Source organism: Carassius auratus, chromosome 3 (genome assembly GCF_003368295.1).
Source record: "Carassius auratus strain Wakin chromosome 3, ASM336829v1, whole genome shotgun sequence".
Lineage (NCBI taxonomy): Eukaryota > Metazoa > Chordata > Actinopteri > Cypriniformes > Cyprinidae > Carassius > Carassius auratus.
The window spans coordinates 3,307,237-3,332,946 of record NC_039245.1 but is presented as its reverse complement, the minus strand read 5'-3'; the positions used below and the strand labels follow the sequence as shown (position 1 = coordinate 3,332,946).

Below are 25,710 nucleotides of genomic sequence, written 5' to 3'. Positions count from 1 at the left end.
TTAAAATGTCACATATCTTATTGCTGAAATAACATATTTTGGATCATGGTTTGTATTTACAATATATGAAAAAAAAATATTATGTAGGCTATGTATATTTTCCATTTATGTGCTTTGAATGTAGTACAAAGTTTGTTTTGGAGGACTTTTTATCTGATCAGGTCACATGGTTGAGAATTTAACTTGCATCCTATGAGTTGCCAATTACCATTCTATAACCCCGCCTCCTTCAAGAATTCTTCACTCCCATTGGCCAGGTCTTTAAGGGCGGAGTTGGTAACGAGCCTTGTGCTTGGGCATGTTTGTCCGCATTCTCAAGCTGAGTTACGGCTGATTGGACGTGTGTACACCGGCGGAATAACGATCGCGTTTCTTAACACGGTCTGTGAGTTTCTTGGAAGCCAATAGTTTCAGAACCTTTGCATCGCTTTAAACGCTGCGATAAACTTGTGGTGGCAGATATTTTGTTTTTGAAATTTTGCCCGTGCAAGAGTTAATTTAACTAAGCATCATCATTTCCCCAACACAGTTGGCTTGAACAGCGCTCTACTCAGTGCTCCGGAGAAAGCCAGGCATATCCTGCAGCAGGTCTTTAACAGCACAATGATGAACAGGAACGGAGTGGTCACAAAGATTCGCACGCGGATAAGGACCGACCCTTTCAAGAATAACTATGACCTGGTCGGCAAAGAGCTTGGCAGGTAAAACACTGCAGATTATCTACTGTATGGAGAAATTAGCGCTTTTAAAAACGTACAATGTGTGCAATTAATGTAGTCATAAGACCGCAGGCACCTTCATAAACTTGAGAAACTCCGTGAGAATGAATTAAGAGGGTGAATGACCTCCAGCTGGAAGCCGACAGAGATTTGTTTGGCTCCCGCACGTGTAATAAGAGGATCAGCTGGATCGATTTAAGCCCTTGCAGCTTGTCAATACTGCAGACGAAACTCTCTGTTAATCGCCCACTTGTGCACCTTTAGGTTTATTATAATGGGGCCGTTCTCGGATTCATTTAGTTCATTTGCAATCCGGTGAATCAGCAGTGTTTCACCTGCAATCAGGTGAATAGTAGTGTTTCTTTCTTAAACCAATGTTAATTCGTCGTCGTTCACTTCTGTGCACTGACTTGTATTTTAATTCACTACAATTCTGTTAAGCTTTCACAGATTGTTGTCACAGTTGATTGTGTTTTCCAAATGTTGTGCGCGATGGTGTGTTGTTGTGTCTGCTGTGAGGAAGTATTTCATTGGTTGGTCCCTCTGAACGATCTCGAGTGAGTAGGTGTTTTGAGTGTCTTCTGATTGAAGAACATCTTATTGACATAAATGGCTTATTTTTATTTTTTACAGCTGGGCACCACAGTTAAAAAAATTGACATCTCTTTTTGTTATTTGTGAGGGAAATGCCTATAGACGCATGACGAATCGTTTTAGTGATCAATCAAAGGTGAACCACCTAACATTTTCCAAGGGCCCCTTGTACCTGAAAACCAGACTTGGAGCCTCTTTGTGTGTGTTCTGAACAAGTAAACAGAATTTAAAACATGTTCATTAAGAGCCGCATGGGCCAATGTGTGATGGATATAGCACTGCTTGCCATGACATTGTTCTCTAATTAATGCTCCACTGACTAATTATAGACAAGACCACTGTAACTTGTTTTCTCTTGGGCACGTGTTCATTTAAACATCCATGCTGTTCTTGTTGACAATCACATTATCGGTTTTCTGCTGCCTTTAGGTGAATTCTGTTTTCCAAGTTTCTGGACTTAATTTTCATTGCCTTTCTGCATCATTTAACCCAATTTGTTGGGTAATTTGTGGATTGGGTTGTAAAATGTCTCGATTTGGACTGGATTTAGTCAGCATTTGGTTCTCTCTGAAACGCTTTGGCCCGAACCGTGCGAGATGGCACGATTTACTCATGCCTTAGAATCCTAACAAGTTTTTTCCCTGTAATTTAAAGAGCACAAAAAGACCACATGCATGAGTCACAAGGCAAGCTGTTATTTTATAATGCAGTCTATCTAGTGGTGAATTGAATGAGGAATGGAGGAATGCAGATGTTGGTGGATGTTGATGTGGAGACTGGGTAGGCAGAGGGAGACGGTCACACAAATTTCTTGCATTCCTTCAGCATAACCTAATCTGATTTCATTCCTCTCTTTTTATAATATATCAAAATGCATCTTCTAGTGAAAGAATTCTTGCAGCAGAGATGTTCACAGTAAGTTAAGTTGGCCAGCTCATCACGTGATTTCCTCCGAGTGCAACAAAAATCTTTTTTTAGTGGTTGGTCACCTAAAAATCATTCTTTAGCTCTCCAGATGACTGTAACATACTCGTTGGCCTAGATTTTTCCTTTACTGCATTCAAACACAGAGACAGTACAATGTAAACTGTAAAAAGTATGTTGTGTGTGTGACTGAACACTCTTGTCTAAGTGAATGTCCAAACCATCTGGGCCTGTTGTCAGCACTTCATTCATTTGAGACAAAGCTCCAACAGCAATTTCCGTATTATTTAGCAAGATCAATTCCAAAAGCTTGTTCCCAGACAACTTGTTTAGTTGATGGAAAAGCTCAGTTTAGTTATCGGTCCTGTTTAGTTCTGTTTCCATTTCCAGTCCTTTCCTCCCCTTATTTTTGAATTCATTGGATTTATAACAATAGTTCTTGTTCTCATTAATGTTTTGAGTACCAAAAGTTGTCACTGGTGTGGAAATGGATGCTGTGAGAGAACAAAGTTCATGTAATCTACCAAATAAACTTCTGTCTGTTCCCCTTGAAGTTCTGCAGAGTTGGTTCCCTGACGTACAGTGTAGTGGATGTCCTAGTTCATTTTTAGTTCTAACGAGCTGTGTCCCAATTCAGTGAGATTAGAGGGTATTTTTAAGCATATCATCTTTGGAGCTTCTCTGGAGTATGCAAAAATTAGTTTAATCCTACCTCCTGGTCATGCACCAAAATCTATTCGAAGAACTACATCCAGATACCTTCATATATAACCTCATCAGTTCTAGCTCCACCTTTTCACAAGCTTTCAATTGACTTCAAGGTTTTTTTTTTTTTTTTTTTTTTTTTTTGATGTGTAGCTATTTTGGTTATCTACAAGTATCCAAAGGAAGCCAATGAAGTTCATGAGTTCAGCTGGGAATCCAGTGATCCTCTATCCGAGGTGGTCTGTGTGAGGAATGTTGCTGACTGAGTCTTCTGCTATACCAGTAACAGACAGGCCAGCTGTGCATGTGATTTCAGTCCTTCGCTTGATGGGGTTGTACGATTTCCCTTTAATAAGGGATTGAGATTATAAATATCTTTTTTTTAAATGGACTTGTTTTTGTGCACACGTGCATGCGTTTGGTCTTTTAAATGTTTGCTTTAGATTAAGGCTGACCATGTTCATTGGTCTTTCAAAGTATTGTGGTATTTTATTGATTTCTCATTCTTTTCATTACTTTTCATTTTACTCATTCAGTGTTATTGGTTGGAACAAATTTTTTTTTTTTTTTTACCTGACCTTTTGAACCTGCTCTGTTCACACTTCTGAGAAGAGGGCAGGAGAAATGTGAGGTTGACAGAATTACGGCAACTAATGCATTGCCCTTTGACCTTGTCAATTCTCAATCCAACACACTATGGGTGTTTTTGTGTTTCAGAAATCGTAAACTTTAATGTCTGCACTAGTCAAAACACTTTTGTGTAGGATAATTTCCTCACGTACTGAACAACTGGGCTGTTCTGAGAGGTGGCACCATTACATGTGATTCTTGTAAACTCTCTGTTCTGACTGTGTTCTGAGTGCAGACTCTGCTACGTGCTCTCTCTCTCTCTGCCAACCAAACTCACGTTTAGCAGGAAAACTACAACACTGGAAATGGATGCATTTTTGCTTTCACCCTTGGAAATTTTCAGGGACTTTTTAATGGTTTTACAATCATGGGAATTGTTTACACCAAGACTCAACAATAGCTTTTTAAAGCCCCCATATTTTTAAAATGTTCTGTGGTAAAAGACATGACATCTTTAGCTTTAGTCTTTTTCTTACAGCAAAGTTGGCCAAATTTATTTTGTTTGTAAGTGTCATGTTTGGTTATTGGCTGAACTAGATGGTGGGAGGAGTGGACACCATTGGCTCTCAATGGAAGAGTGGGTGGTCTGTCTGTCACACAAACTGGTGTCTCTTTATGAGATGGCCTGAAGAGGAGGTGTGGTTTAGAGCCATTTGTCCCTCTCACTATCAAACAAGAGAATGTCCATGCTGACAGTCCCGTTCTTTGTGTGTATGCAGCACCCTGTGTATTTTTTGACTGAGAGATGAGGCGTGGGAGGTCAGATGAGGGAGATGGAAGGAAATTGGTGTGAATGAGCCTGTGTGTGTGTGTGTGTGTGTGTAAGCATCCTCCGACAGCTCCAACTGTCTTTCTTATCATTTGGGTGTCAGGCTCTCTTTGCATTCGAAAAAGAGAGGGAGAGAATAATCATAACCAGTGTGAAACTGACAGATTAAGAATGAATACAAAGATATTCACCGTGCATCATCTTTGGGCTGATGATCAAAAAATGACAACGCCAACTATAAAGTCAATTCTTGCTGTGCATGTAGAGTAAAAGTTATTAAAGGAGTTAAAAGAATTAAGAATCTCTCAAAACCTGTTATTACTGTATCTAATACATTTTATATATATATATATTAGGGGTGTAACGGTTCACAAAATTCACGGTTCGGTTCGATACGATACACTGATGTCACGGTTCGGTTCGGTTCGGTTCGATACGTTTTAGATACAGCAAAATGTAAAAACATCTCAACTTTTCAGAATGCCGCAAGCGCACCGCGGGTCATGTGACAAGAACCAACCAATCAGCTTCATCCTTTCCCGTAACAAGGTTGAGAGCTCAGCCAAGATGAAGGAACAGCTGATCATAGTTGTATATGGATTGCAATTTTGAAATAAATTTAGTAGCAGAGCTACTGCAAGCGATTTTTAGAGCTGCAAATCCATTTATCCTTCGCTGAAATTTCCGCGTCTCATGGAGAGAGCACGTCATTGTTGCTTAGCAAAGACAGACGCCTCATGAGCGAGCCCGAGCGCTTCTGCCCGAGCGCTCTCTTGCCATCACCATTATAGCTTAAAGGGAATCCAAAGTGCACCCAAACACCAGACCTGTTGGTTATTGGAGGATCTTCTAATTTCTAGTCTGTTAAACGCATTGGCTATTTTGCAACGAGCCTTCAGCGCGTACTGAGTGAGCGAGCGCCTGCTGAGTATATGTAACATAAACATATAAGATGGTGTTTTTTTCTTCTTCGGGAGTGTCAGGGGCGTTGCCTGTTACGTTGTTTGGGTTATTGGGCTACCTTGTTGAACGCATATCATTATATTTCTATCTCTCTCTTTTTTTTTTTTTTTTCCAAATATAATCAATTACTCCAACGAACCGTTCGGTATACATAATGCGTACCGCGTACCGAACCGAAAGCGTCGTACCGAACGGTTCAATACGAATACGCGTATCGTTACACCCCTAATATATATATATATATATATATATATATATATATATCCCAAACTGTTTATTTAATTGCACTTGTGTGTATTTTTGTGCACGCAGGGGCAAGTTTGCAGTAGTGAAGAAGTGTGTGGAGAAGACTACTGGCAAAGAGCACGCTGCGAAGTTCTTGAGGAAAAGGCGGAAGGGTCAGGACTGCCGAGGCGACATTCTGAACGAGATCGCAGTGCTGGAGTCAGCCAAGGCGAATCCCTATGTGGTGGCACTGCACGAGGTCTATGAGACAACCACAGAGATCATCCTCATCTTAGAGTGGTAAGAGACACACTCACACATTTATGCAGTGACATTCCCTGAATGTGAAAGTTAAGCGCATGGTGGAGTGTTTTATGATAACTTGGACATTGCGCACCATAATTTTGTTATTCCAAGTCACCAGGGCTTTTGAAGATTATAATTACAGGCACAAAGAAATGGCACAGCAGGCAAATCAAAACAGGAATTTTTCATAATGCTTTTGTTTGAAAGCATGTGTTTTGGAGCTTGTTTGTCTGTACCTTTTTGGATGTACCACAGACCACAGTTGAACTAGTTCTTCTTTTGACTGAGTGAGCTGAATGTTCCAATACAATAACCATAAGAAGAACTCAAAGAATCAAATTCTCAAGTGAGAATGTGGCGTTCTAGTGTTCAGTCCTTCTGAAAGGTCAAATCTGAACACTTCTCAGAAAACACAACAAAGTGACTGCATTTTTTTCCGGCCACACTGCAACCTCGCCAAAATCATACCAAACCTTTGCCCAAACCCATTTTCTGCTGAGCATCTCAAGAATCACTGAAAACATCCAGCAGTCTTGACTCAGACCTATGAGTTTTAAGAAAAGTATTGATGACCTAAATTCCCTAATTACTCATACATTTTGCCACAAATAAAAATAGCTCACCCTTAAGTTGTTGGATATGTCCATATGGCTTTCATTATGTAACACAAAATTATGGGGTTTCATAATTTTGTCCTTTTTCAAAGCTGAAAAGCTACAGTATCCATTTATTGTAATTAAATGGAAAAGAGCAGTTAGGACATTCTTTGAAATTTCTGAGTTCAAAAAGGTAAATTTAAGTGTGAAATATTATGTAAAAAATAAAATGATGTGAAATGGGTGTGGAACAACATGGGCTGTAAATGTTGACTTGTATGAGTTATTCATTTAACACTTTGGTATTCCCCACATATTTGAGAAAATTGCTTACTGTATATTTTCAGCTGAAGCATAATCACACTATTTTAGTTTTCCAGTAAAACTTTAGCTGATGACGTTCACTAACGACGAGGAAATGACAGGTCATTAAGTTTAAATGCTTTCGTAAGCTCTCTGTGTATCTATCATTGAAACCTCCCTTATTTTTTCCCCTTAATTTGCTAAAGGAATTTAGTTTTTCCCCTTTTGTGTTGTTGCAAATTCTGCATAATATCAGCACATATTGGGTGATGATCTGTGTAGAGCGGTTGGATGACGTAGGTTTTGAGAACTGGTAGATTATATCTCTCAGTCTGAAAGGTAACTTGCCACAAAAAAAAGTCATAGTTGTTGCACACGGCTAAGCCACATCCTCTGAAGAGACAGCTGTATGTCAATCTGAGACTCGTAAACACGCACATCGGCATGTGTGCAGACAACCTGTGGAGTGAGTTTACCTTATAAGGAAGGTAACTCTTCTCGTTTCTCGACAGTTGTTGCGCAAGTTCAGTTGCATCGGTCATGGTCTGGTTGATCTGTTTGCACGTAACCTATATAGATATACAAGTCCCATTTCTATTTTTATATGAATAAATTATAAAAAAAAATTTTTGCTGCATGTTCGCAAATTTCTGTATCTGCTTTCGTGTCGGAACAGTCTGTCTAGTTTGATAAGGAACTATGCGTCCACTTCATTTTACTCTGGTTTTCTGTTGTTGGTTAAATCCTTAAACTTGATTTGGGCAGGTTTAGCAGCAAAAACCAGTTAAACCGACGAGACACAGACAGAAAAGGACACTTTCAATTTCCATTTCCTGTGGCTTTTCTTCTTAAAGCAGAGCTGCGACGTACTTGCGCTTGCATGTGCAATGCATCACCACATCCTCTGTCGTCAGAAGCAAATTTCTTGCAAAAGTTAAAACCCTAGCTATTGTAAGACTGAGAATAGGAAGGGTCATAATTTAATTTACCAAACACACACGGATACCCCACGCAAATTTGTGTCGAAACACCAGCATTACTATTACATAAACACACTAGCCACTTTTTCAAAAAGCCGCATGTACCTATATGTTTGGTGTCACATGAGATCACTTTAGGATGTTTTGTTTAGGCTGGTAAATGGGTTAAAATGGGTCCGATCAAGTAACAGGCTGAACTATAGGTTCGAGAGAGTTTTCATCTTAACTATGATTCATACTTTCAAGCAGTCTGCATTTACATTGAAGGATCTAATAGAGATTTGAGGGTAATCTCTTTTGTTTTGGGCTGTAAAAACGCACTAGCAACCACTCAAAACACCATTGTAGAATTTATCACACACAAGGGATGTTCTTTGGGAAAAAAAAAATGAGGAATCTGTGTTTCATTCTTTAAACAAAATGAAAGCCCTCCCTTGCTCAAAGTTTGGCATTTATCTTTCTAGGAAAGCTCTTATGTAAGTCTCTGTCATAAGTCTTCATCATGCTGCTCTGTTTTCCTCATCTGCTTGATCAAACGCCCTCAGAAGTCTCTGAAATGGACATTTTCAATGGTTTTAAATCCTTTTGACTGATGCAGATGTACAGTGTCCAACTGCCTCTGGTTCAGCACACCTCTAATACTCCAAAATAAAACCAGAGAGACAAGACATCTGGCACGAATTAACTTTCACAGCTTTCTAAAACTATTTTTAAGCAACTTGGAAAGTGAGTTTTTATAAGACTGAGCACACAGTTCATTTGCTGTAGGGAATTTGTGATCTTCTGAAACAGAATAATTATAAATACCAATACCAGATGGACTGTAATTCAATGGATTTTAAGGAAATACCGATCTTAATAGCCCTTATTTTTTGGTGAATCTTGTATTGGTATTAAATTATATTGGTTTTTATATGCCGGTTACAAAACCAATTAAGATTTCTCACTAGAACTTTTGGTGTAGATCTGAGTTTGTCGAGTTGGTTACCATTTTGAATGGTGGGAAAGCAGCTTTGATGCAGTCCGCACAGTATGTCTACAAGCCATTCTAAATTTGGGGAAGTGAATTACTATTGGCGACATGTTTCTCAGAGTTGCTGGTTTCTAGATGGACTGCCTTTTGGAGAGCGTTTCTCACATCTTTTGCAAGACTCTTTAAGTCCGAGTACTCTTGTTTTCTCGTGAGAGGGGAAATGCACTCTTGGTGGTCTTGTGTAGCGGATGAGCATGGTTTTTATCCTTGCTTTCTGTTCCAGAAATGTTTGTTTCGAGCAACAAATCTTTGACTTTGCTCCACATTCTCATGGTTTCAAAGCCATAGGGGTAAACTGGAAATTCCTCTGTCATTGATCCTTTACCAGAGCAGCGGCATTTTGATTGGGTGAAATAAATAAAAATGAGACGTCCGCATCACCAGCCTTTTAAGTGCAATTTTTATTTTACATAATGGCTGCTCTTCTTGAGTCGATCATAAATCCGAGTCAGACCATGGAACCACTTTATAGATTCTTCAGATTTTCTCTCACACGCACAACGAAACCAAAACCTGTTTTTCCATATTTTCCATACATGAAAGGCTGTGAGGATTTTGACCCTGCACATGTGTGAGCATTAACGGACCTCTTTGGGGTTCGTTTTGATGCTGTTACTTTAGAAGACGGTCACTACTGGGGAATTTAAAGTGAAGGGTTTATTCCATTAGCGTGAAGGGATTGAGTTGTTGTGATTTGTTTGATTTAAAGGGGGCGGCAAAAGGTTCCCAATATCCCAGTGTAATTCTTCATAAGCCTCTAGTTGCTCATCTGATAAGTGATACCCAGAATCCCTTATTTATACAGCTGGATTCAACGGTTATGTAACACACACACACAAACACACACACACACACACACACACATCATCCATCCAGACTCTCCACTGTAGATGAAAAGCATGTACATGAGTGTCTGTTGGATAGGGCATGTGTGTGCGGCCCGAAAGCCACTACACATGGCCCTGATTTTCCCAATCTTTCATAGCCCAAAGGTGTATCTGCCTGCAAATCCTCTTGGTCACCCCTGCTACAGTTACACATGGATAAAGTTCTCCATTCGTTGGTACACAGAAGTCTCCTCTGATCTTGTTGGAGAGGCCCAATTATAACGTGTGGAAACTCCTGGTGTAGAGTTCAAACGACTCCACACATGTGGGTGGTGTGCTGTTGATTTATTGGTAATTTTTATGAGTTATTGTTTTAAGCTCATTATATGCTTGAAATGGTCCTAATATCAGATGGGACAATGAAAGGCACCTCACCCTCATCTCTGAAACTGTTATTCCAGGATGGTCGAGGGCGTGTTTTTTGGCACAGTAAAATGCATCAATCAGGTTGTTTAATACATGAGAATATAATTTGAGTTCTAAATTGTAACTCTGTTTTTTTTCTCTTTTAGTGCTGCCGGAGGTGAGATTTTTAACCAGTGTGTTGCCGATAACGACGAGGCCTTCACAGAGAAAGACGTCATCCGATTGGCCAGGCAGATTCTGATGGGTGTGGCCTGTCTCCATCAAAACAACGTAGTTCATTTGGACCTTAAGGTGAGTGTACTGTTTTTATGTTCGTGCACACGTACGTCATAGTGATGATTTGCCCAGAGGCCTGAACATCTTTTTGACCATTCTTGGTAGGGTGGGATTGAATCCGAACAGTTTTGTTGTAACCAATATGCCAGAAACATACTTGAGGGCTGAAGTGCCTGATATGTGGTGTATGTGTGTGAATTCAAATACATTAATGTCCACAGTAATTGATTTAAAATCGCTGTTTTATATCTGTGTATGTGGGTGTAACAAAGAAAGGAACTACAAATAGTTTGCCCTCTGTTTTTGGTTATAGTACACCCTACTTTTTTTTTTTTTTTTTTTTTTTTTTTTTTTTTAATAAACATTTATTGCATAACATGAGGTGTAGGTTAGCGGAAAAAAAAATTGATAGCATTTGCAAAAGTAATGGGACTGAATGACTTTTGATAGTGTGCTTAAGACAATTAACCAGGCTTGATTAAACACCCTGTTGTAATAATGCCAAGTGCTTTAATCTACTTGTAACATTAATTTCATCAAGTATGCCCAATTGGGTGTGTAAAAGCTTTCTATGGCTCTGATCTCGCATCACGCGAGCTAGTTTTATGCCTCGGGATGTTCGACAATGAAAGCATTTGATTTTGTGGTGTCCACGCTTGAGGTGGATACTGTTTGATAAATTGTTAATGGAGCATTTAAAGAAGGTTACTTTTCACATGCAACTTCAATTCTGTAAAAATCTAAATGAAATATTAGTACCGAAAGTTATTTTTATTTTATTATTATTATTGGGGAAACAGGTTCTGCTCTGTAATTCAATGTTTCCTTTCTCTCACACCTGTAATGTCATCTCCAGCCTCAGAACATCCTGTTGACGAGTGCCAAGCCACTGGGTGACATCCGTATTGTCGACTTCGGCTTATCCCGGCGGGTGGACAGTGTGTCTGAGGTACGGGAGATCCTGGGCACTCCTGAGTATGTGGGTGAGTCGGACATCCTTCATCTGCAAACCTCAAATCCTCCCGCGCACATTACTGCTGCCAAAAAACAGACATGTGAAGACTCGTCAGCTCAGTGTAGTGAAGAGGAGGGGTAAAACAGAAGCTTGTGTAAAACTAATGAATCTTCACGTGACTATTGAATCCCTCAATCTGAAAATCTGCAGAAATCAGTATCATTGATTGTTTTGGAAAACTTGCATCAGACTGCTGAGATATTGAGAAATGTGTGTGTGTGTGTGTGTGTAGCTGTGTCATGAAGTGTAATGAGACATTTGTTTCTCTCTTTCCTTCAGCTCCTGAGGTCCTGGACTATGAGCCCATCAGCACAGCTACTGACATGTGGTAAGTTGAACTCTTTGAGTGTCTAGAGTCCAGACGTGTGTGTATTTTTACACTGATGTAAATGATGTTTTATAAAGGTAACTTATCATTGTGGAAACATTTTGATAGCTAACAGCAGATAGAATTTTCCCAGCCCATTTTCTAATCCTTACTGGTTTTTTACCCAAAACCAGTCTGAACATGCTGGAGTATTTGGGGGAAAAAATCCCCCCCCTGTCTTTTAGCATTATTATTATTATTATTATTATTATTATTATTATTATCATCATGTGATAAAACATATTTAAAGACATGGTTTTTTCTTCTGTACTGATCTGTTTTGCTGCTTTTCCTCTACAGGAGCATTGGGGTGCTGATTTACGTGATGCTCACAGGCGAGTCACCTTTCCTGGGAGAAGAAAATCAGGAGACCTTCCTGAACGTCTCCCAGGTCAATGTGGACTACTCGCAGGACGTCTTTCAGGGTATCTCTGACCTCGCTGTGGATTTCATCCAGTCACTGCTCATCAAAAACCCGAGGTAGGGATAGTTGACTCTTAATTGTGAAAGTGACTTTGTGAAGCTGCAGTTCTCCAGTTTTGTTTTGGGCAAACTTGCAAAGCCTGATTGACTGAGTGGCTTCAGTTGGCTCCGCTCCAGACATGTAATCTCACACTTGAATCTCTCATTAAAGAGTAATGGACCCTGGGTCTTGAATTTCCAGTGAAATGATCCTTGCAGTCTTTACTTTTTTCCCCCACATCCCTGGGCTCTTTTGCTGCGACTGATGAATGGTGAAAGCCGTTTTGGGTCTGCTGTCCAGACCTGCCGTCGTCACTGCTATATGGGAACTGATAGTAGCAGGGTCTCTGATCCAGAACTGTAATCTGCACTCTATTAAACTTAATGCTTGTAGATCATCACCACTGAAAAAACACGAGAGCAACATTGATTGCTTAAAGCAACGTGGAAAAATTCTTCTGAATTTGAGTAATTGTGGAAGGAAAAAATGAGAGAGTCTGAAAGGCTTTCATTTGGTGGAGAAACCAAATGCTGATGAGAAGTGTAGTGCATCATTGCACACAAAAAAAGCACACTCTGTTAACAGTTCTTCACATTTTGTTTTTCTATTTAATTTTAAATAAAATAACCAATTATTTGAAAATGATGCATTGATTTTATATAAAACACTACTTTTTGTTTTCATCTCAGTTGTGACCAGTTCTGAGATGTATTTTGTACAATCGGATACAAAAGATAAAAAAAATAAATCTTTTTTTTTTTTTCTATCTCTAGAAAACGGCCAACTGTGGAGGAGTGTTTAACTCATCCGTGGTTAAGGGTCGACTCTCATCACCACGCTGTGGAAGCCCCTCTAGATGAGCAAGAAGCCAGCCAATCCGAATCGGAGTCTGAAAGTCCTGTCCCTTCCCCAGAACTTGTCGTGATTCCTTCATATCCCACCTGGCTGGGCCAGGGGGAGCTGAAGACGGGTCGGGACACTTTCAGTTTCACAGAACCATTCCCACCTCGTCCCGAAATACAACAAGAACTCATCTGTTAAGCATGGACATGATTGGCCAGTTGGAGGGCCTCTGTGTTCACGACCTGCCAGACTGGTGTGGCCGTGTTTGGACTGGACCGCGGCGGTCGACTGTATGTGCGTTTGAAGTCTTGCTGTCGTCTTGTGTGGGATACAGAGCCGTCCTGGTCTGTGAATGCGAGTTGACCTCCGTTTTGACCACAGAGGTGTGCGCGTGTGTCTACAACAAATCGGAATCAGATTTATTTTTAAGCCCCTTAATAAAGCATTCTTAAGCTCTTGGTCCAGGTTCTTAACTCAACGCACCGCAATGGATTGTTTATACTTTTAGAGTGGATTGAACCTTCTCTGCTGTCCGTACTTGGTCCAAAACTCAAGTCAGAGTCTCCCCAGGAAGTGCCTGCTGCATTGTAGGAAGGAAATGGAAAGCTCTGATAAATCGACTGATGTTTTATACATCGTTTCTCTTCACTGGACCACCGTATTATAAAATATTATAAAGAACTGACACTGCTGTTTTCCTCAAACAGTAGATTTGACATCATTCTGCATCTTTAGAAGTGGCACCTGCATTTTAATGAAGTGGTTCACAGAGACTACTTCTGTTCTAGCACTTTTGGTGGGAATATTGTACTAAATAATGCTGTACTAAAACTCCCAACAAGCACATTTTAAGTAGTTCAACATGGTCATTCATATCCACAAGCCACTGTTTGTTTGATTTCTCTCACTGTTTCTGTACCACTCTTTTCCTTCACTTATTCATAACAAGTTTGCTATAATTGCACAAATGTCTTGTACCTTTTGTTGTTGTTTCCAATAGGAATTTTTGCCTTTTTGTAATATATTCTGTATGTTATTTTTTTGTGTGTCTGGTAAAGCATTATGGGTATCGAGAGGTAAACTTTTAAAGTCCTCGGTGATGGAGTGAGTCTTATGACTGAGGACCACTCAAAGTCTTCTGGGACAATTGTGGGAGATGTCTGCATTTTCAGAAGAATGGAGCACAGCAAAACAAGGCTTTGATTAATTGTATATTATTTTATTTTAAAAAAAGAATGTAAAAGGTATTTTTCTACAGTTGTGGTATTTTGATTAATATGAGAAAATAAATTGAAATATTAATGTAGCTTTTTTTTTTTTTTTTTAAACCAGTTGTGCTTATAAAAGTTTGCACTTGCGTCCAGTTGGACTACTTATGTATTATTGGCATGCCTGGCAAGATATTAAAGAAAATAAATGATAATTTTGTATTAAACTTTTGAAGAATCTCGTTTGTTTACCTTCTAATAGGTTAATCTAAACGTTTCAAAGTTTGACCCTTTTTTTTTTTCTTTTTTTATCGCTTTTGAAATGCATCAAGGCTGCATTTATTTGATCAAAAATAATATTGAAATTACAATTTAATGTAACTGTTTTATTTCAGTGTATATATTGAAAAGTTTTTTTTTCTGTGACCGTAAAGCTGAATTTTCAGCATTACTCCAGTCTTCAGAAATCATTCTCATATGCTGATTTGCTGCTCAAGAAACATTTCTCATCAGTGAAAATCATTGTTCTGCTTATTCTTTTTTTATGGAAAACATTATACAAGAATAGTATTTTTTTTGTAATGTAAATTGATTTGCTGTCATTTTCGATCAGTTTAATATCCTTGCCGAATAAGTATTCATATCTAAAATCATATAGCTGTGTGTGTATATATAGATATCCATAAACAATTAATGTAGTGAAACAATTTCCAAAATTAGTTGTAATATTTAGAAACCTAAGTTTTAAAATATTCATAGACCTCAAAAGAAAGTGTGCACAATGATCCTTGACTAAGGCATCAAGTTTCCACATTCCAACCATCAAGGTTACATGGAATATGAAATATTGCCCCTCCTTGCAGTTTTCCTATCCATGTGAGACTGAGGTAAGCTCTTGAAATGACCGAGAGGAAAATCCATCATTTTCTTTGAAATGTGAGATTCTCTTTGCCAGATTTCCCCCAGAACAGTAGGATTTTCTTCATTTGGATGCACTAATCATGAACTCTCACCCTGAAGCACCTGGCATGCTTTAACCAACAGTAGGACAATGAAACAATGTGAAATATCTATCCTCTATCTTCCAAGATGCTCAGAGAGAAAACTTGACACTGACACAAAACGCAATAAACTCACTTGTATGTTCATCTCTCAGTCAAAAGCAAATGGGCACTTTGGAAGTGAAAAGGGTGACATCTTACCAGACCTTTCCCCTAGGAAAGAAAGTTGTTTAAAATAGCAATTTTAATAAAATAAAAAAAGTGTGCCTTTACTCTGAATTTTCAAACACACAAGCAGGAAATGCCATGTGTTTAAGAAAAGAACGTGTTCCTGAATTCCTCCACACACACACACACACACACACACAGGTTGAATAACATTGATGTCTGCCAATAATTGTTTTAATGTGCTTTTCCTCTGCATGTTAGCATTCTTCCTGCACACACACGCACACACACACACCCTCTCTGGAGTTCCCGTTTCTCAGGGGAATTAGAGGAGCGCAATGCTGTTTTTCAGGCAAGCAGATTTTCTTTTCTGTCCTTTCTGTTCTCATTCCTTTCCTTCTATCTTCACCTTCAAATGAAGCTGCATTACTTCTGCTCACTAACAATACAATGATGGCCAATATATTGTTAATATGTCCATAATATAATGACAGTAAATGTACGTAATACATACATAAAAGTGTTGACATGCTTAAAACTACAGCTTTTTTATCATAACAGTCATAAAAGATTAATTCATAAAATATGAATCATTAAAGTTTAGTTATTAAAAGAAAATCTGCAAATGACTCTCAAGTGAGTTTTGATGATATTTTGGAAGGCTCTCGATGCTGCTGAAACGAGCAGTGATTGGTCGCTCTGTGTTTAATCTCTTAACCTCTCCTCAGTTTCCCTGTCCTCCCTGATACTCTGACATTATGGTGCAACTGAAACTCATTCGGAAATGTCATCTCTAATTTCATCCTCCAATTCCCCACAGCATAGGGCTGCAGTAACGAGGAGAATTCCAGAAAGTGATCAGGAATTCCAAACACATGGGAACAAAGAGGAATCTTGAGCCGCTCACCTTTGGAGTTACATAACCTGTGGAGGACAGAAAACCATTATGAAGCTGATGAAGCACAGACATATTCTGTTTGGCAGGTAATGTTCTCGATTACTTGTTCAAATAAATTAAAACAAACAAAAAACCAAGAGCAAGATGAGTGCTTTCATTTTATTTGATTGCATGCAGATCTTCATGATTGAAATAGACGTGTTATACACATTTTTATTTCTATGTGATATGTATTTCTTTATTATTATTGTGTTGTTGGTGGAATTGTAAAGCTTTCGTGACTCATTTTTACAATGCGTGTTTTGTTATTTATCTAAATTGTCATAGAACTTGCACTAGAATTAGAGTTATACCACGTGTTGTTATTGTTTTGGTCTGTTTCTATGATCGTAAATGTCTGTTTATTTATGTATTTGTGTATAACTATGTTATTAAGCGTTTATACGTCATCCGCAGCTTTAAATGCTAAAGCTCAGACTGGCGGTCTATATATAGGTGCTATTAAAATGAATGATGCTTTTATCTGATGCAAATGTATTAATGCAATTTCTTGCTTTTAATCTGTCTCCCTTGACTTTTTGTCAGAGTGTGACAAGCCTCCTTTCTCACGTCTCATTTTTAACCTCTGTGTCTATCCCTGGAGGCAGATCCGAACTCTTGCATAACCAGGACATTCCTTTACGCCTCTGACCCCATTGCAGCTCATTAAGGTGAGACACACAGAGGAAAAGGAACAAGAGTGAGAGCGAAAAGTGATCATGACGATGATCACATTAATGGTCACTGAAAGATGGAAGGTGGGAGTGAGTCATTTCTGCTTCGTGGAAGTGGGTTCATAACGTGTGTGAGTTTCCTTTGTCATGCACGAAGCAATGAATGTTTCAAATTACTTTTCACAGGGTAATATATCGTATATCTTGAGGTCAGTGATGGAATATGAGTTCTTGTTTACTCTAGTGCTGCCTTAAGTTCACTGGATCAATATTATTCTGAAAACAGATGTCTGCTCTATGCTACATGTACTTTCATAAAATTGATTTGGAATATTCTTGCCTTCCAAGCTATCAACATATTTCATGCTCTGTTTGTTGTGGATTTAATGCATTGGATGCAGAAAACAACTTCATCCCGAGCTAAACTAGCCTGTTTAGACCAGTTCAGATTTGTAGTTGCATTGACATATTTTCCCTTCCTCCACTACTACCACAACATAAATGAAATGAAATCAAATAAAACTATATACGTATCAATCATTAAATGTGAAATATAGGTATTATGTAAGAAAAGCTGTTTCGACTTGTTTCTGCTGTATTGACTAATGCTCTTGTAATCTGCTGTACGGTTGCCCACAGAAACATATTCCTTTCCGGATCTGTTTGAGATTAAACACTGAAGACAGAGTAATAACTTCTGAAAGTGGAAAGAGCTGTGTTTACTTGTTTATTTTGTAAGAGCTATAAAAATAGGCTTATGACTCATATGCATTTTATTTTCTGAAAAAGACAACAAGTAAAGCTTTCAATATCTTCAAAGTTTATGACATCTATTATCAGCAAATCTGCTTATGTGAAGTTTAATTAAAACAATAAGATGAGCATCATATTTATTATAAGCTTTTTTATTTGTAGTGACAGCAGCACTCTAGCTGCACGACATCCACATGTTTGTGTCAAAACTGATGATCATGTTCTCCAGCATGATTTGAGATGATCTGGAGAACGTCATGTTCCTCAGTGGAAGCAACAACATCTGACCGTCTGCTCAAAGTCATGTTCTCACAATGTACACAATGTACAGAAGTCACAAATGCATAGAAATATCTTTGAATTTAATATATATATTTTTGTTTGTTTTACATAATCATTCTTTTTTATTATTAATCTCCCTTTTTTTTTAAACCCATAAACTTTCCAGTTTTTTCAAAGTTTAAGTTATGTTAATTGTGTTTAGTCCCCTGTGGTACAACCACATTTTCCCACAAAACAGCTATTTTTGGTCACACTCTCTTTATTCTATGTTCTACCAGTTGAAACAAAAAACGTCGTACAAAAGATCAAAACACTCTCGAACTAAGAACTTTTCTTTATCTCTAAATAATATTTGTTTTTCTGCCTCTGTAAGGGTGAGCAGATGTGACATCTGAATCTAGATCATCATTCCAGGACCATGCCTGAGAGAATCTGTGTGCGTGTTTATGTTCTGCTATATCTTATCTATTATACTGTACATGGGATTGTGCCATGTGCTTGCGTGCAGCATGAAGAATTATAAAGGTATGCACTCTCCTTAACAGCTGCTTTATCAAACCCAACATGATATCTCATAAATAACTTTACAATGGATCTGAATTCATTCCCCTTGAACTTCATTTCTGCACGAGTGCCAGTGAGAATTCATTTGAAGCTTAAGGTTATGCAATTTATTCTATGGTTTACTGATGTGTGTGCACTTGTGTTTGTCTGTATGCTTAAAGAATATGAGTATTTGAGTGTTTCTGCCAGTTTTTCATATTTCTTTGAATACTTCTTGCTGTAATCACCTAAATCTTACATCATTAAAATAAACAGACATTCCTCTTATGAGAACAATGCGACGGGGATGGCAGGTCATTATAATGTGTGTGAAAAACAATGTTATCACTGAGGCGGGTCACTCACAAGGCTGATAGGAAAAGGTGTATCCCAATTGATTTCTTTAGACCCCCCCCCCCCCCCCCCATTCCAGAATTAAATTGAGTAATTGATAAATCATTACCACACCCACTCAACTGTCAATCATGTCAGTAGGAGACGCCCACTCAATTTCTGACGTTTTTTCCTCGTGGTCTATAAGAGAATGATCACCTGTATATTTTGGAATCAACCAGTGGCGTAGCCGCGGGTGTGCCAGGGTGTGCCTGTGCCACACACAGTGGCAGCTGGCACACCTAAAAATAGATACAGAATTATTTTTTATAGTCTCAATAAAAAATGTTTACTAAACTTAGGCTATTGTTGTTTACTTAGAAAATATACATATTTTTAAATCAACCCTTTCACGCGTAAATTACAAATATCAGTCCCTCCAGAAAATCATTGATTTTTAAAAAAACGCGATGGAATATGCGGGGTATTTTTGCAATTTTATGCGATGAAATTGCGTGAACTTGCAAAAACTGCGGTTTGATGAAAAAGAGAAAAAAAAAGGTAATTTCCCCCAACACCTTTTTCTCACTAGGCTACTACCTTAATGTAAAGAGTAATTTCTTATTACTTCCTATGATAAGCGAGCATACTAAGTCACAGAATATTTAAGTTGCAATCTCTTACTGCAACGTAAATTATTTTATATACTACTAATATAATTACAACTAAGTTTTACTACTGTTTTGTAACAAAAAAGTGCAATCTTACAACTGTAAAGTTGCATCAACTTCTGAATGAAACTACAACAGTAGCCTAGTGAGAAGGGGGTGTTGGGGGAATCACCTTTTTTTTCTCTAATTAATCAAACCGCAGTTTCCGCAATATAATTTGGCTCCACTCTCATGTAACAAATCGGGTAACTGCTTTGCGCGTTCTTTTGCGCTTATTTTTGTTGGCAAATAAGAATGATTTGCACGCTTAAAGTTTCACCCTGGTTTCACCGCGGGGTTTGCACATGATGTTCACGTCACGTAATTACGTCACTTCATAAGGTTCCCATGGCAATAGGGGGAAAATGGTGCTTTACTTGTGTGAAGTAAACGCAACATTTTTCAACTTTCTGCTAATATATATGTGAGTTTTTTGCAACGAAAATACAGGGATTATCAAATCATGCAATTTATGCGGCAAAAAAGTGGCGTTTTTAAAAAAAATGCGATCCTGCATAAATATGCAGCCTTTGGCTGATTATGCATTAAATCAGGCAATGGCATAATCGCGTTTTTCTGGAGGGACTGAAATATTTTAACTGACCCCTTGTTTCCATGGCGACAAGTCATTATTGTCACGTGACACACCGCAGCCACCAGGTGGCAAGGAACTCGACTGGAAGTTGAAGTCGAAGCCGGCTGCGTGCTGCCATCTTGTAGCAGAACTTCACTTGCGTTAGCATCCCATTGACCTCCCATTCATTTTGGCGTCACTTTGACAGCGAATAACTTTACATCTGAGGTGTTTAAAGACTCCATTTGTCCGTTATTTGTTTCTAAAGATAAACGACAATGTATAAAGGGCTCGATTACCTTCTATGTTACATTATGGCCCCGTAGAAACAGTTTTTGTAAGAAGATGTTTTTACCTCCCCGGGCCCAACATTAACAGACAGTGTTGCCAGATTGGAAATGTCCAAGTATCGTACCAGAAGTTCAAAATTATCGTATTTGAAAGAAAATTATTACATTTAACAATTAACTACATTTTGACACAACCTGCAAATTGCCACTAGGAGTATGGTTGGACAGAAGCAGTGTGACAAAAATACTTTCTCATAATTTTGCACGGTAATCTGACAATAAATGTGGCACACCCAGATTTTCATATGCACACCCAGAGTCTCTTTTCTGGCTATGCTTCTGCAACTGACTAATCTGTTTTATTAATAATATTGATTTGAATTGAAGTTATTTTATAATATTACCTGCATTTTATCTTAACACTTCAGGTAAGTATAAACGCAACACACTACAGTACAGCATTCAAAACAGACTACAGCATTCAAAACAGGACGAAAGCTGCAAGAAAAAGTAATATTAGTACAGAATTAACAGAAAAATTTGTGAAAACAGTGACATCATGCACATATTATGTGTTCAGTCTATAGGTATGTGCACAGATATGTGGTGTTTCATTACCAACTGCCCTTGCAAACAGCACTTTTAGATGTTTTTGCGGATCCGTGTGAAAGGGGATCATTTGGCAATGTTGTCTGTGAATGTACCCAACACTCTCTTAATACTGGCATATTTGCATATATGTGTGCACATTTTGCAACAAATGTCAAAATGTATTGTTTCTATAGCTATGTTTATCTATATAATGAGCATCTTTAAAACCACTAGTGTTATGTTTCTCAGTTGATTTTCATTTGATTGTGTCATTCACAATGCTTCTTGGGAATGTACCATGAGGAGTTTTGAGTCGTTGTTGAGAAATTGGCTTTTGGCCATAAAATCCAGCATAGAAAGTCTGTTATTTTACTGTTAATAACTGGCTATTTTATAATACATTCTTTAAATAATAAAAAAAAGTTTTTCTTTTACTATTTTCCTACAAGGACAAAATATTGATAACCAAAATGATTTTGCAGTGTAGTTTGACCACAGTGATACAAATTGTGTTTTCTATGCTTCAGAAAGTAAATTATGAATTGTAAGCATTACACATTTACTAACCAAACTCTGAAGAATGCAAAGTAGAAAATAACATGAATGTCTGCATACTAGAGACTAAACAGGTCTAACTATAGACACGTGTATGAGGGTAAACCAAACCTTCTCGCATGGTCTCACACCATCTGTTTGCTGGAGAAGTTCACATGAATAGGGTTTATTTATTTATAGCTCTAGAAAGTACCCAAAGAGTGTGTGTGTGTGCTTGAGATGTGTGTGTCCATAAATAACATTATTATCTTGTCTTCTTTAGTTGATCGGTCCTTTAAATTAAACGAGGACATATTCTAGTGATGGTTCTGTTGAAATATGAGCGACCTAAGGTGGAGGAGGATACAGCGCTCAGACTAAACTCATCTCCAGTGATTACTAAATCACAACGGAGTTTGAAAAACAGATCAATGGAATTCTAAGCTTTCCAGCAAGGAATGTAAGAAGGAAGCACATCTTCTCAAATGTCCACTCTCTCTCTTGGCCTGTCAGTCATAGAGATGTAGAAGAACAGCATGTACAATTCAGCTGGTGAATGTAATGTAGCTGATTGTAATGAATGTAACAGACTCTTTAATGGTGGGCCATGCTGTCACTGTGGAACCATCGTTAAACAGCATATTATAGGCTTAAAGTATAACCCAGATAACACACGTATGTCCCCAAGATGTCTTATAGGAAATGTCCTATAGACATATACTGTATCTCACAATTCAGACTTTTTTTTTTTTTTTTTTTTTTTTATAAAACAGAATTCCGAGAAGAAAAGCCAGAATTGTGAGATATAAACAGCAGAATTAAGAGTAAAAGTCGCAAAAAAAATTTATTCTGTGAAAGAAATGGGTTTCTATACAAATAACATATGAGACAGATACTGTGATTTTTAGAGACGGATAGGCAGCTTTACCACAACAGACAGGTGGTATCTCATGCTTCTGTTACATGGGAACTATTAAATTAGGTCAAAGAGCCTGAGGTGATGTTATGAGACCAGAGGCTTCTGCAATAGGAAGTCCATGCATTCTTTCATGGGACAGCACAGCTCACTGGCATCTTTTACAGTTTAGAGTTTAACCCTGCAAAACAGAAGGAAGGTATTTTTCAACTCTTGTTGGGGTCTACTTCTGTGTGTTATTATGCTTCCTGGGGCCTTCATACTGTACAAATAAACACTGCAGCGCATGCTCACATAAGTTCCTAGAGATGTTTTAACCTTCTTCTGCCTTTTTTGTGTTGATATTATTGCTTATTTATAAGATGTGTCAATGGCATCTTCACATTTTGTTCATGAAAAGGAATTTATAACATTGAAAAAGTAATATAGCCTTTGTAATCATAATACATTTATAAGAAAACATAAAACAAGCTAAAAAGTTGGCAAGAGAGCTTCTGGCAGTTAGGGAAATTATATCTCTCTATAATTCAAAGACAGAATAATCTCAGTTATCATTTGAGTGAAATATAACTTGTGAAAAACCTCACAGACAGGAAACCTGGTTCACATAGCCTCAAATGTTTTTTGCATGGTTCATTTCACTGGTGTAGGCCTAGGTGTTTTCTTTGCACTTCCTATATGTGTCTTTGTAAATGGGCTTTCAAAAGGTCACATTAATAGCCTGGTATCTTGGGAAATATTTGATGAGTTTAATATTCCTGGCTCTATCTAAGAATAAAATTCTTTGATTCAGGCATCACAGTTAAATGTGTATCTCATTCTAGGCCAATGAGATATTTCATAACATCAGACCAGAAATCAAGTGCCCTCCTTTTAAAGTAGGCCACTCTTAGTAAAAGTAGTTTATTATTTAAAAGATATTAATAGTCCAATTTTTCCATTCATATTCATGATAACCAAACAGTATTGAAAACATCTTTCCATTATCACAGCCGCTCTCAGATCGGTTTTAGCTGTAGTTCTGTGCTAATGTGTAGTTCTGTAGTGCATCCTGGTGGTTTGAGAGGGTACTCCATATGCCATAGAGGGAGTGCGTTACTTGAGGCACATGGCATGCGTATTGTGCACGCACTCGAACCATTAAATAAGTTGCAACCTGTTGATGTTACCAGCCTACATAAAAAGGCTATAATATGCCATAAACACACTATCATGTTCATACACACCAATGCATGGCCTAAAAATATAGACATGCTGCATATCTACTGACACTTGTTTTTTTTTTTTAAGTTTCCCTATAGCTCTCCCATAGGCCCTCATTGCTCTAAATAGAAACCAAAATCAGTCTTCCATTTAGATGAATGATATTATTTTTTGATTTGAGACTGAGAGTAATTTTTGCAACCAACAGATGTCACTATTCATAGCCTGCCCTGCACTAACAAACACATTTGAGGTCTCAAGTGACATGTTTTGAGGAGAATCATGACTATTATAAAATCAGCTGTACCCCTATATATGTGCAGTTATATGATGCCCTTTTATAATTTATGGAAAAACATTTTGAAGAACGAACTTGTTACTCTTTTGTAAGCATTTACAATTGATGAGGGCAGAAGCTTTCAAACTTTAAAAAGGTCACAAAAGGTCACAAAAGCACCATTAAAGTATTTGTAAAAAATTTCTACTCTACTTCTGAGCTTTACATCTATTTACTGCATGTATATGTATTCTGAGGCTATATGCTTGCTTCGGATGAGAAACAGACAGAAATTTAGGCTGATAAGCCAGGAACTGTTGTGATTGAATCAATGAAATGAGGTTGAAAACCATATCATTTCAAATTCACAATATATATATATCGGGTCATTTACTGGGGGGGTAATTGACATCTCTTTCACAGGACTTGTGCGTGTGTAGGTGATGTAATAGAGCAAAGCAGGCATTTGGACCAAAGCACTGTGAGGCAAGGGAGGGGAGACTCAAAATCTTTCTAAACTTAAAAAGCATTTTTGCCCCATTTGTGTTGTTTTACTACTTACAAAATCATTTAAAGTATTAAACATTGTTATTTACAATACATGGCATGGTTTTTAATCATTAGTATAGGGGGGACAACCCTCAGATGGGGGGTCCTGTCCCCCCGTCCCCTCTGGAATTTAATCTTATGCTTTAATGATATATTCAGAAAAACAGTAAATCTTTTCTGTCAGTTAACATAATTGTTATTCACTTAGGATGAATCCCGGTAAATTGGGCCTCTTTTTTTCCATTTACATTACCTTAGTTAACCTTGTTTAAAGTCAATAACATTCCTTAATTAGTTAGCCTCCATGGGCCATGTTTGTCACGGGTCATTTACTGGGTTGAATGCTCTGAGCTGTCTGATCTGTGATCTGCTGACTCAGCACTTTGGACTAGTCCAGTTAACCTTGTGATTCTACATTTACACACTAGTGCTAATTCACCCATCCTCCTCTGTGTAGCTCTTCCCTCATTAGAGAGACAGTGACATATTCTATAGACAGTGACCTCTTGGCATTTGAGCTCTCAGTTTCAAGCCACTGTTTGTGATTCTCTGCTGTTGAAAAATTTATATAGGCACTTTTCTATTAAAAAAGGGGAAAAAAGGCACCAGGCTGTTTGAGGTAGAAGATGGTTACATCAAGCATTATTTAATCTGCTAGGCTAAGAAGTAAAAAAATAAATAAATGTGTATGAAAAAACCACCATCATGCAAAAAGCAAACCAGTGTGGAACAGTGAAAATAGTGAGAGATAAATGACCTTTTAAACATTGGGAAGGTCTTACTCTAACACTGCTGTCAGAACCACCCTGCCCAGGAAACGGTGCTGCGTTGAACACTGTTCTGATAATATGACACAAGAGTTGCAGCTATGGAAGCTGAGAAGGCCAATCTTTGTGTTCTGATGAAATCGGTGTAAATACATGTTGAATACCGCAAAATCCTCTCGATGTTACAGTAACTGCCCCTGTCGTCCAGAATAAAAGAGAACATCCCAATCGAGTGAAGGGATTTGTGGAAACTGTACTTCCTAATTATTGTGGTCCAACATATGTCTCACATTTCAGGTGAAGGATCCACTTTCCATCCATCCAAGACTGTGTTCTGATCTATATGACCTTATTATTGTGAGTATTAGGCTTAATCATTATTGCTGATTGTTGTGCTATGATATTGTAATATTTACCATTATATAATCAGAGATGT

General features: G+C 38.0%; 1 protein-coding gene across 2 annotated transcripts; it reads left to right on the top strand.

Annotated features, from left to right (window-relative positions):
* The first annotated feature begins 268 nt into the window (after positions 1-268).
* On the top strand, positions 269-14,097 carry LOC113043429 (serine/threonine-protein kinase 17A-like). Of its 2 annotated transcripts, XM_026202800.1 has the most exons (8): positions 269-381; positions 530-701; positions 5,617-5,829; positions 10,147-10,291; positions 11,133-11,259; positions 11,571-11,619; positions 11,959-12,138; positions 12,895-14,097. In XM_026202800.1, the coding sequence occupies exons 2-8, from the start codon at positions 604-606 to the stop codon at positions 13,160-13,162; spliced, it is 1,080 nt and encodes a 359-aa protein (XP_026058585.1). In that variant the 5' UTR covers positions 269-381; positions 530-603; the 3' UTR covers positions 13,163-14,097. The 2 variants fall into 2 exon arrangements, with proteins under 2 accessions (XP_026058585.1, XP_026058596.1); XM_026202811.1 differs by having other exon boundaries at positions 309-701.
* The last annotated feature ends 11,613 nt before the right edge of the window (positions 14,098-25,710 follow it).